General features: G+C 38.0%; 1 protein-coding gene across 1 annotated transcript; it reads left to right on the forward strand.

Annotated features, from left to right (window-relative positions):
- Positions 1–48: 48 nt before the first annotated feature.
- Positions 49–7,957, forward strand: LOC140929843 (cilia- and flagella-associated protein 410-like). The gene is made up of 10 exons (XM_073379538.1): positions 49–176; positions 509–527; positions 2,086–2,132; positions 2,252–2,289; positions 2,992–3,177; positions 5,395–5,498; positions 5,742–5,793; positions 6,309–6,357; positions 6,805–6,925; positions 7,309–7,957. The coding sequence occupies exons 1-10, from the start codon at positions 97–99 to the stop codon at positions 7,477–7,479; spliced, it is 867 nt and encodes a 288-aa protein (XP_073235639.1). The 5' UTR covers positions 49–96; the 3' UTR covers positions 7,480–7,957.
- The last annotated feature ends 4,465 nt before the right edge of the window (positions 7,958–12,422 follow it).

The following is a 12,422-nucleotide window of genomic DNA, read 5'->3' on the forward strand; positions in this document are numbered from 1 at the left end:
TTCCGATTAGATAAAGGCAGCGGTATCTCCCATTTACTTACAGGAAAATGGCGGAAAGATGAACGAATCATAGCAGAAATTGATTTGAAGTACATAATGTCCAGGTTATCAGAACAACAGATTTTGGCAAGAGCTAGAGCTTCCTCCCTAGAGAATGTTAAAAATCTAAATTTTTGGTAAGTAAAATGATCTGATAAAATGAGACATGTACTCTGCAGAGTTCTTGACTTTAGATCGATGTCACAGATCGCGAGGTTTATTTTCTAGCGGTTAAAAACCTGCTTCTGTATCTTATCAGGCAGTGGATTCGAAAGGATTTATTTGCACTATTTGTCACTGTACTTTTTAATGACACGATAGGGTTTTTTTTGGCATTCATCCCCATTCACTTGGACGTTATAAGGTTTTTTTACTCAATCGACACTTCAGACTTTGTTGTCATAGTTTCACTTATTTTTGATAATTATTAGTTACTTTACTTACACTGTATGGTGCTCTTTCTTAACAGGGGAAGTGATCTCAACGATGTAAGTACTGAATTTGTCTCTCTTTTTTGAAATTTGCGGTATCGCCTAATGTGAGTGATATCTACCTTGTATTAGCAATAACAATATTATTGAATGAGGCTTAGTAGAAAGTGAAGAATTATGCAGATCGAGGTGGATAACACCCTCCGAGAGATGTAGATGTCAGGTGATAATTGAGCCGGGGGTATTCCCATACAATTAACTGTGTGGGTGTCCCTCTGAGTCTCTGCACCTGTTCCAGGCAAATAGAGATGAATATGCAACACTGTTCCAGATTAGATAATATTTATTCCGAGCGCAGTGAGTTAATAATTTTGTCGCGCGTGGGTCATAGCGGCTTGCAATCTCAGTTAGCCCATCTATACTTGTATATATCCGATGGTGTCCCCAGTGTAATGATGTCATGAAGGAACTCTATTAGCATTGTTTTGACTCTTTTTTTCGGCCGTTATGGCAACAAGAAATGCTTTTAGCAATTACTTTCAATTGCTTAAGTATTTTACAGAGAGCAATTAAGCAATATGGAGCAGTAGCTTCAAGTAAATAAGAGCAAAAATCAAAATTAAAGAACATTTGTGTGTTAATAGGCTGTGGGCTGGGATACCTTTGTTTCTCAAAAGTACCTTTCAGTTCGGATTTTTACTGTCAAAACTTTGCTTTTCCCTGAAAAGTATACCTTTTAATTCATTTTACACGGAGGGAAACCCACAATGAATTGTTTGTTTCGGTCTTTCCTTGCCAATTGATGTGACCGACGGTTAAAAGACTGGTTTTAGCTCCGTACCTCAATCCCCCGTTGAATCCGAGAATGAATTCAGGCTGAAATAATGCACAATGGCTTTGAAATAAGTGGTTAAACTTGTTTTCCTCAAATGCATCTTCCAATTCGTGATAAAAATAGCTTCACCAACTTTAAGCAATGTCAAAGACAGACAAATATGGTTTAAGCTTAATAATTTCACCTGTTCATTTACTGATTGGCAGCGTCGCCCAAGTGGTATAGGAGTTGTACGCTACCAGCTGGTGGTTATGTTGCAAGTTCGAATCATGGTGGCTTGAAATTTCTTTCTTTGTTGTAGATTTTTTTTCTTTTTTGTTTTGTTTTATTTTCTTTTTATCATTTTTTTCCCTTTTCCTTTCTTCCTTTATTCTTACTGTTGACCATCCATAGTTTCAAGAGGTTTTTGCAATAACGTATTCCTAGTATGAATAGGAACCTTGTTCCTGTGACTGGCTCAGTGATAAAATGACCTCACCTAAGCTTGATTGAGAGTCAGAATGAAGTGAAATATACCCCTCTCCAAGAAATATATTTTTTTTGCTTTGTTCTAGAGTAGGTGAGGCAAAAACCCTTTTGAGTGGCACATACCTGTTTAGTCCATGGATATATCACTCCCATATATGGGAGAACCCTCCCCCCCCACCGGGATTTTGAGCATGATATGCGTGATACATGTATGCATGATATGCTAAACTTTCTGTGAACTATGTTATGAACTGTTAACTGTGTTATGTTTTGAAAACAATGAGCTGAACTTATAGCTAATATGTTTTACAGATCTCAGTTCTACGACAAATGCCAAATGTTGAAGTCCTTAGCCTCAGGTTAGATATTCTTTAGTTTATTTCAATGTAATTCATCACCACGTATGACTGGACACATTAAAGCTCCACTTAAATGAAGTCATTGTATTAAGATGCTCCTCTTTTGTTTTATTTTGCAGTGTAAACAGCATTACCAGTTTGAAGGACTTTGCACATTGTACCAGTCAGAATTTTAAACCATGATATAGTTGGGAGACTTGCAAAATACTCATCTGTGCACATAAGATCATTAGCTACATACTCTAAACTTTAAAAATTGCACATAAAATTCACCAAAGGGCCAGGTTTCATTTGTTATCCACTAAACTTTGTCATATCCAGCAACAAAATGTAGGACTTTTTCGGGGGGGAGGTGATACCAGCAATGGACCTGAAAGTTGAAGTTTGGTGGATGCCAAACTGCTGGGACTTGGAACATCATGTTTGAATTGTGTACTTATTTGACAGGGTGCCTATAAATGTTTACAGCAATTTTTATGTGTGTTTACTTCACATGCATGTGTATCATGTTCCATGGAAAATTGCGCTATACAAGTTTCAATTATTAATTATTGTAACTGTATGTTGATGGATTGCTCCTTTCTATTACATTACAACACCAGAAATACTTTTTCCCTGTTTAAATTTCCTCATGTCTTTCTAATATAAAGAGGCTCTTGATTTTATTTCTTTTGCAAGGTATGACCCTTATGACAGCTCTGCTTTTGTAAAGACTTAGTGACAAACTGGAAACTTACTATAAAATATTTTAAAAAAATGTTTATTAAAAAAAAACTAAGAATGATTTTAATGATAGAACAAATGACAAGGATATGTTTGTTGTTGTTTTTTGGTTTCTCTTTTGGTCTTGCATAAACAGGTCCTAGGTTAAGAGAACTCTATCTAAGGAGAAACAGCATTGGGGACATTGATGAAATTGGATTTCTAAAAAACCTTCCAAAACTGAGAGTACTGTGGCTGTCCGATAATCCTTGTGCTAATGTAGAGAATTATAGAATGACAGTACTGAGGAATTTACCCAAACTTACAAAGTTGGATACTGTAGGTAAGCTATAACTGATATACCAAGTTGTGTGAGAAATGGAAAGGCCACGATGTGTGAAAAAAAAAATGAACATAATTTTATAGTTATGTTACTTTTTTGTTTTATAGCATATCTGGAATTAGTAAAATCCAACTAGTGGTCTATTATCAATGCTGCTTTCTGATTGGTTGAGCTACTGCTAGGCTATATGTTATAGCCCCCTAGTAGCGAAAAGCACAGGCTTTTTGGGGGCAAAAAAGGATTAAAGTCTAGCTTTAACTAGCTAAAAGTTTTTTATTCTCGATATTTTTGACCAACTAGTTGGATTTTACTAAAACAATTATTCCTCTCGCCCTCATGTCCTCTGAGTCAATAGCCCATTTGGCCTTCGGCCTCATGGGCTATTGACTCGGAGCCTATTCGTGCTCGAGGAATATTGTTAAATAGATTTTTTTCTTAGAGGGATGCCCATCTTGAATCAAACTTCCAGTTATTTACTTATTGCTTCATGCTGTCGTAATTTATTTTAATCTAATCTTGACCAGTCCAATTCCTCACATAACAGATGTGAAGAGAATGCTTTGAAATTATTAATACAGTGGAACCCATGATCTGGGTGTCCATATATAGCGGGCTCCCTGAAAAAATGTCACAAACACACAATTTATTGATATTAGAACTGAAACAGACAAACAGAAGGATAGGGCCAAAGACTGTAGCATGAAGCCAAGGGAGCCAAACTTGTTGATTTGGAGGCAGAAAACTTTGTCAAAAGCTTCAGTACAAGGGTCAAACAGAAAGAAAGAAGGACATTATGTCACTCTATTTTGCTACTGTTTTTTGAGTAGTAAAATCGTAGTAACTCAAAGAAACCTTTCATCATGTCTGCAATAAAATATTAGCACATGATTATAATGACATGTGAAAATAGACAATGCACAGGTAATCAGTGTCCATAAATATGGTTGACGATAATCTGAGAATCTGACTCAGGATACAGAAAGTGTTGTCCTTATTAAGTGGGTTAATTTTGGGGAGAATATATGAGCTTTCTAAAGTAGGTTGATCCTCCGGGTGAACGTAGTCCTGAATAGGACTGTTGTTGTTGTTGTTGACAGTGAGCTTTCTGTTGGGACAAACAAAACTGTCTGTTATATACTGGTGTCCACATTAAGTGGGTGTCCATATAGTGGGGTTCCACTGTATATGATATTTCGCACCACCTCGGTCAGTTCATTGTTTTGAGTGGCTGTTATTCAAATTTGCTATGTACATGTACAGTGACTCGCCACGGTGACTCAACACGGTGACAGGGGATGAAACAGGACTTATGTCCCAATTGATATCAACCCCTCCATAAAAAAAAAATCAGAGCAGTGGAAGAGCTGTAGGGTTGGACCTACAGTTTTTGTTTTTATCTGAGAAGACTAGAATGTCTAACCATTTGTGGATGTCACAACAAAGGCAGCATGTTCTCGTCAGTTATTTTAAGACCCTGAGTGTTGGTCCGGCCTGGGTTTGAACGCCATTCCCATTGAACTTTCTGTTGGGACAAACAAAACTGTCTGTTATATACTGGTGTCCACATTAAGTGGGTGTCCATATAGTGGGGTTCCACTGTATATGATATTTCGCACCACCTCGGTCAGTTCATTGTTTTGAGTGGCTGTTATTCAAATTTGCTATGTACATGTACAGTGACTCGCCACGGTGACTCAACACGGTGACAGGGGATGAAACAGGACTTATGTCCCAATTGATATCAACCCCTCCATAAAAAAAAAATCAGAGCAGTGGAAGAGCTGTAGGGTTGGACCTACAGTTTTTGTTTTTATCTGAGAAGACTAGAATGTCTAACCATTTGTGGATGTCACAACAAAGGCAGCATATTCTCGTCAGTTATTTTAAGACCCTGAGTGTTGGTCCGGCCTGGGTTTGAACGCTTACCTAGTTGAGCTAACCAGGTGACAGTTTGGAATGCAACACGTCTAGAAACATTTATGCTGGTATACAACTTCAACTTCACTGTAATTCCCTTTTAATTATTGCATTTGTTTCACTGACTGCATCATTTTTAATTCAAACAATGATACCAATTGCTCATTATTTTATTAATTCTTATAAACTTTTCTTTATTGATAATGAAAAGATATGACAAGAGAAAATTGATTTTGGTCACTCTTGGCATTCAAGGCTTAAACAGCTCGAAAATTTGTTTTCTTTGATTTTTATTTATAGTTGTTGAAGAGGCAGAAGTTTTTGAGGCATCAAAACAGGGACAGGAGATCCCCACCCCTGAAGACATCCCATTTTACCATGACTTTACTGCCACAGCAGATAAGGTAAATTAAATTGGATTTGTGATATGTCATAATTCCATCACAGGTTATCCCTGCTTGTGGACAATATTGTTTCTTTTTGATTTGTTATGTCTGCTATATATTCTATACTAAAGAAGGGCGGCCAAAGGCTGGGACTTTGCCTTTTTATTGGAAATGCAAGTCTTAGACATTGGAACATGTAGGGATGTTGCTACAAGCTGGCTGCTGGCTAATTTCATAATGGTATCTGTTATTGCTTTTTAGAATACTCTTAAACTTGATGTTGCAAGAGATGACAATCCACAGATTTTTACAGGTAAAGACTTGTAACAATATATAACCAATGTTACCTTAATTACTTGCAAATTTCCCTAAACTACTTGATTGGTGATTAAGTGCAAATAAAGTACCGTATTTCATTTTGTAATGAAAAGACAAAGAAGGTGGAAGTTTGGCAGTTTCTTGAAACTCCAAGGGCCGTATTCAGGCAAGAAAATGATTGAGAATTGTCTTCATCTGGATTGAAGGAATATGGTCATAATAACAAAGCTGGTTGTGAAGGTGACTTCCCCACAGCTTTTATAAACATCAGTCCCTGTCAACAACAGTCCTATCCATTCAAAACTACACTCACCGTGACGACCACATTCCACCTCCCTTATGAAATGACTTCTGGGTTCAAACCTTTTACTCTTTCCCCAAAACATGGCTCTATAAACATGGTGGTCATGAGGCTACCATCTGTAAATAAGTAAATAGTTAGTTTTAACTGTATTGCTTTCTCTTTTTTTGTTATCTATGTTATTTGACTTATTTCATTGTTATTGACAGAAAATGATAAATCTGAGCCATCACATGACAATTTAGTAAATGAAACCAAGTAAGTCTACCCTTACAGTCAGTGCATGTTTCACTGGTATTTTTCCTACGTAGCAAAATTCTGCTCATCAATGTGGTACACATCTTTCATGATCCTTGTACAATAATGGGATGGGTCAGCCATTTTACAGATAGGTACGGCAAAACAAAGGACTGACCTGGTAAAATAAAAAGTTTGAATAAGCAATGAGCTTGTTTAACTGTTGGCGTTGTTTTCTGAGAGCACAAATTGGCAGCAAATTAAAGCTGTGAGAGGTTAGATGGCAAGTGGGCAAATGAGAAGTGAAGCTGCGAAAATGCACGCTATTAGCACATGTAAATTAAAGACAAAAAAAGAAAAACGTTGTTTCCATCCTATTCTCCTAAGGGGTTAGCTGTAGGTATTAAAAAAAACAGCAAATTAAAATCACAAGAAGTACTCTTGTTTATCGCTCTTTTTTGTTCACAGTAAACTTCGAGCTCAGTTAGGACTCAAACCACTTTTATTGGACGATCATGCCAATACTACTGCAGCCATGACAACAACAAGTGCTGAGAAGAAAACTTCTGGAAATTCCAGCGACTCTCAAGTGAGTTTTTTTACTTTTGTAAGTAAGGCTTATCTCAAACATCATGCTGCAGTTGTGCTGAACTACTTCAATAATTGATCAAATCTAACATAACAAATTAGCAGCCAAACTCATTTCATATATATTTATGAGTGGATATATTTTATAAGTAGAAGACATGTTCAAAAGTTGATGAAGCTGTTATTATTATTATTATTATTATTATTATTATTGTTTTTATTATTATTATTATTATTATTATTATTATTATTATTATTATTATTATTAAATTGAAGCCAAGTCATGCTACATCAAGCCAGGCTAGCACAGTAGTAGCACAATATTTTAAAAGAACCACACCTGAGCTTTTATTAACAAAAATTCGTTTTTCTCTTTCTTTTCAGAATCAAAATATTGTGTCTGCCGTTCGTATCTTGATTCAAGATCTGGATGAAACAAACCTTCTAACTCTTCGAAATGAAATTGACCAACGGCTGCAAAGTCTAAATAAAACATACAGTGAATCTAAGAACAGTCATGAGCAGTTGGAGGAGAAAGAATTAATCACTGATTGAATAACTCATAAGCATTACCTTAACGACAATGTAGCTAGTATTTAATGCTTATTTCAGAGCTAATATGATATCAGTCAGTTAAAAAGGGTTGCACTTCACAAATGCCACTCTTGGGTAAGCCTTTCTGATTTTAATTAGCAACTACTGTGACACTGCTGTCAACTGTCTGTAATGCAGACACCAAATTGGACAGAGCCAAGTGTCTACATTACAGAGTCATAGTGTATTATAGTCAAACCTCCTTAATATGGACACTAAAGAAACAGAATCAAGTGGCTGCTGTACTGAGGTATCTGTATTATAGTCACCGACATCTCCTTATTATAGATACCAACTATACAGAGCCTAAAGTGTCCAGTACATTACAGGGGGCCATAGTCAAACCTCCTGAATACAGGAATAAGGGCTTTTCTACAGGTATCCCTTTAACTACATTCTGGGCATATGATTAAATCTTTAATTCTTTTAAATCATAACGTAAATCCTCCTTTCCCGTTCCTTTTCTTTCTTAGAGCCCTGACTTAATCCCTAAGGTATTAAAGGAAGCTATCTTGAGTGAACTTGTCTTGTTTCCCATTGTATGTTGCAGTACTTTAAAGTTTTAACCTTTGTGTGGAACTCAAAGCGGCAAAGCTCTGTTCGAGGGGTTAACAAGCTCAAGGAACTTAAAAAAACTGCTTCTGGGCCTTTTCTTAAACCGAAGTGCAAATTGACGTGCAAATTTTGGGAGAACAGACCTATATATGAAGCCAGGGGTATAAACGGCATCCATATAATATGGGAATTGAAACACTCTTTTTGGCTTTAAATGACATTCATATACAAAAAGTCTTTTTGTCCAATTTTAACTTTCCCAGCTGACAAACAGCAATCATCATTCACGATCATTCTCAGCAAAACTTTTTAAAAATTATAAATATATTAACATTCCGATCGGCGTGCTCCTAGAAATATAGAAGCAAGAGGCATATAAAGAATGGACCATCAAACTGAAAGAGGGTTTTGACACTTTTTAAGGAGTTGTCTGTTTTTCACAAACTGCAATGCATAAAATGTCTAGGAATATGCTGTACTGTCAGATACGAATTATAATCGTATTTCCAGTCATTTCAGAGACCTAAAGGCTCGAGAAATTACGTATAACAATTTCGAAATATCACTCGTGGTATTTATGCTAAATATCACTACAAATCCTGCTATTACCTATACTTATTGTTTGGGGGTTGAAGTGGTTTATGCGCACCAGGGATTCTACACGCTACATGAATGTGATAAAACAAAAAAACAAACAAACACAACAACAAAAAACAAAGACAAAGGGGGCAAGACGGTGACGGTTACTGAACGTCTAAATATATGTACTCTATAGACTAGTAATATAGAGCAAGTTATACCGCATGAAATTATAGGAACGAACTTTTGAGAAACCCTGTATAGTTGTTCGACTGAAAACCACTATTTTTATACGTTTCTGGGAAACTACCCACCTACCCCTCCCCTAAGCCAACATTAACAGGTATCTGACTTGGGTAAAATGTTGGCTTAGGGGAAGGGTAGGTGGGCAGTTTCCCAGAAACGTAAAATACGCCACTTCCATATTCCCCATAATGCACCTTATTTTATTTGCCCCCCAAACCTTTGCAGAATTTTTGTTTTCGATTACGCTTGGGACGGCTGTGATACCCGGGAGAAATGAAAAACAAAGGTTATGCAAAATTTGGGGGGAGGCAAATAATTAGCAATTATATATTGGACGAGGTTGAGCAAAATATCGTGATTTGTCAGTGGCGAGCAGATCAATAATTGATCTGCGAGACACTGACAAATCACGATATTTTGCGATAACCGAGTTCAATAATTGTTTTATCATTCGATCACCGAGTTTGTTTTTTAGGGAATATCTTCGGGAGGCGAAGCGATCTGCCATTTTCACGCAAGAGCGATCGCAAGAAGGACAAAAGCGTGGTTTCATTTACGCATGAGCAGAATAGTGTTTGCAGCCAGTTGAACGATATTGCGCATAAGCACACCATTATTTGTAGGCAGTTATTTGCAGGTCACGTGGTGGGCTCTCGGGCCAATGAAAAGGAAGCAACATTTGTATCGAATGCAAAAGGCGTATTATGACCGACCTAACCCTCCCCTTTTAGGGCGTATTTGTTGATTCGCTTTTGTGTTATGGTGTGGGCACAGGCAGCCCAAGCTCACGTCACGTGAAAGGATTAGATTAATTATTAGCGGTGTGCGAGCCGGGACGTGACTGTTCAACGAAAGCGGTATTGGGTTACATGGCGGCCGTGAATTTATAAAGGATTTGTATGGGAATCCACGTTATAGATTTAGGAAGATAAATACTCGTAGAAATTCTCAATAAAAAACGTCTTACCTTATTTACATGGTGTGTTCTTGCTTGCTGTGTGGTTATTTTCCCGATCCTGTGCGATTTTAGCGATTTTTAGTAGTGGAAACTCAGAAATGAAAAAAATCGCTAAAATCGCACAGGATCGGGAAAATAACCACACAGCAAGCAAGAACACACCATGTAAATAAGGTAAGATGTTTTTTATTGAGAATTTCTACGAGTATTTATCTTCCTAAATCTATAACGTGGATTCCCATACAAATCCTTTATAAATTCACGGCCGCCATGTAACCCAATACCGCTTTCGTTGAACAGTCACGTCCCGGCTCGCACACCGCTAATAATTAATGTAATCCTTTCACGTGACGTGAGCTTGGGCTGCCTGTGGTGTGGGTATTCGTCAATATCTTTTCAATCTTTTGTATTACGTCATTTGGTGATTGCACCCGTCCGCAATACCCAGAAACCTTTAAGGGCGTGTTCGACCAGTTTACAGTAACCCGGAATAAGAATGAAGCTACGTGCAAACGCGGGCAAAAACTCCCAACATTGTTGGGCCAACAATGTTAGGAGTTGTTGCGTCCGTTCCCAACAACACGCAACAACATGCAACCGAAAGGGTGTGCAAACGGACGCAACATGTACAGTTTAACATCCAACAATGTTGGAAGTTCAGTGTTGGCCCACAATATTGCGTCCGTTTGCACAGGGCTTAATGAAATAAACTCTAGAAATCATTTGGTTTGGTATTCAATGCATTATTTTCAATTTCTAAAAATCTACTTGAAATAAACTATTGCGATGAACGGCAGGCTTCAAATGGTCCAAAAATTATTTGCGGCAACACGTTTGCGTGCATATTTGGCCCGAGCGGTCAGCGCCTCAGTGTGCGTCACAGACAGTCTAAATCTCCGATCCGAGTTCCCTAAATAGAAACTGTATGGAGTTCTCTATCCGGGTTCTCCATCTAGGTCTCGAGTGACAAATCCGGCTGCAACGCAGGCCATTAGCGCCCGGGACCTCGCAATCAAACGCTCCCGAATACAGTACAGACAACGAGCTGTCCCTAATATTTTCCCACAGGGATAGTAGAGCGAGCGAAACGCAGGCGCCAGTGAAAATCATACCACGCGAGAGAGGCTAGACGCCGCGGATAAACCGTTTTTTTTTTCACCTGAGTGTTAAACTGAAATGTTCCAGTTAGGCCCCTTCTATATGTTGTATATGTTACAGGTCAAATTTGATTTCAGGTTGATTTTGATTTAACCTAGGTTGATTCTCAATTTCCTTTGTTTCTTAGCTCTAGTCAAGAGACTATTAAGGGGACAGAGAGGGCATCCCCCATATACACCCTATTCCATAGGTAATTCGTCTCGAGTTATTTTTAACACCACAGATCTCAAGGGGGATAAGACAACAGCCAATCACATAGCGCGAATGTGTTCCGCGTGGATGACCCACGCTGAGAGCCACGCGTCCTTCACGAAATGACGCAGAACAAAACGGGGGAAGACGCGGAGAGCGATTTTGCTATTCCTTTTGTCGACGAAAACGACTACAGCGAAATTTCTGCGAAAGCTGTGTCAGCGAAACCGAAATTAAAAAAGAATCGCCCTTCCTCTCTTGTATAAAGCTAACAGTAGAGCAGGGAAATCCTTAACACACTGAATATTCTCTCAGGATCATTTATAATTTACAGTTTGAAGAGAGCAATTTCTGGTTTGATGTTTATTTTTTTCAGTCTTTATAGCGATTATTCCTACCCACTTACTTTGTCAATTGTAGGCGAACCCTCCTAAAGCTGAATTTCAAGGGACCATATTCAAGCTAAGAAAGAGAAATTAAATTTCGTCGTTGCTTAATTACGTCCTCTATAAAACGCGAAATTAGGCATTTTCACGTCGTAGTCGTGCAAAAACGGGAAAGAAATGAACAAAAAAGTGTGTTGCACGTGCGAAGTTGTTGTTTTGCTAATTAAACCTATTGTTTTTTTGACGTTCTTGTTGTCGTCCGCGTCGTTAGATCTTAAACTCCCTAAATTGTACAAACGACCGGTTTCAATAGACCGGCGAAATTTCTCATTTTATTAAAGCACTGAGGTTACGACAACTTCGAGTTAAACTGATTTCACGGGTTGTCAAAGAGTCCAGCGATTACTTTTTCCCAGGTGAGCGCCGACTCATTTCGCTTCAATATTCAGGAATGCTCTCGATCTTTTTACGCTTTCATTGCCTCTCGCCCGACATGTTTTACACGGCGTTTGGTCATGCGAAACCTCCACGAAACATCCACGCCTCGCGCGAGGTAACTTTATCCCGATTCTAAAAGTAACTCGAGACGAATTACCTATGGAATAGGGTGTATATGGGGGATGCCCTCTCTGTCCCCTTTATAGTCTCTTGCTCTAGTTCATGAATAATTAGGGCTAAGAGACAAGGGAAATTGAGAATCAACCTAGGTTAAAAAAATTTAACCTGAAATCAAATTTGACCAGTAACATATATAAGAACCTGTTTAGCCTTAAATTTGAAACAGGTTGTTATACACTTGTGCACATAAGATAAGTCAAAATTCAAAAAAG

The sequence above is a fragment of the Porites lutea genome, chromosome 3, assembly GCF_958299795.1.
Source record: "Porites lutea chromosome 3, jaPorLute2.1, whole genome shotgun sequence".
Classification (NCBI taxonomy): domain Eukaryota; kingdom Metazoa; phylum Cnidaria; class Anthozoa; order Scleractinia; family Poritidae; genus Porites; species Porites lutea.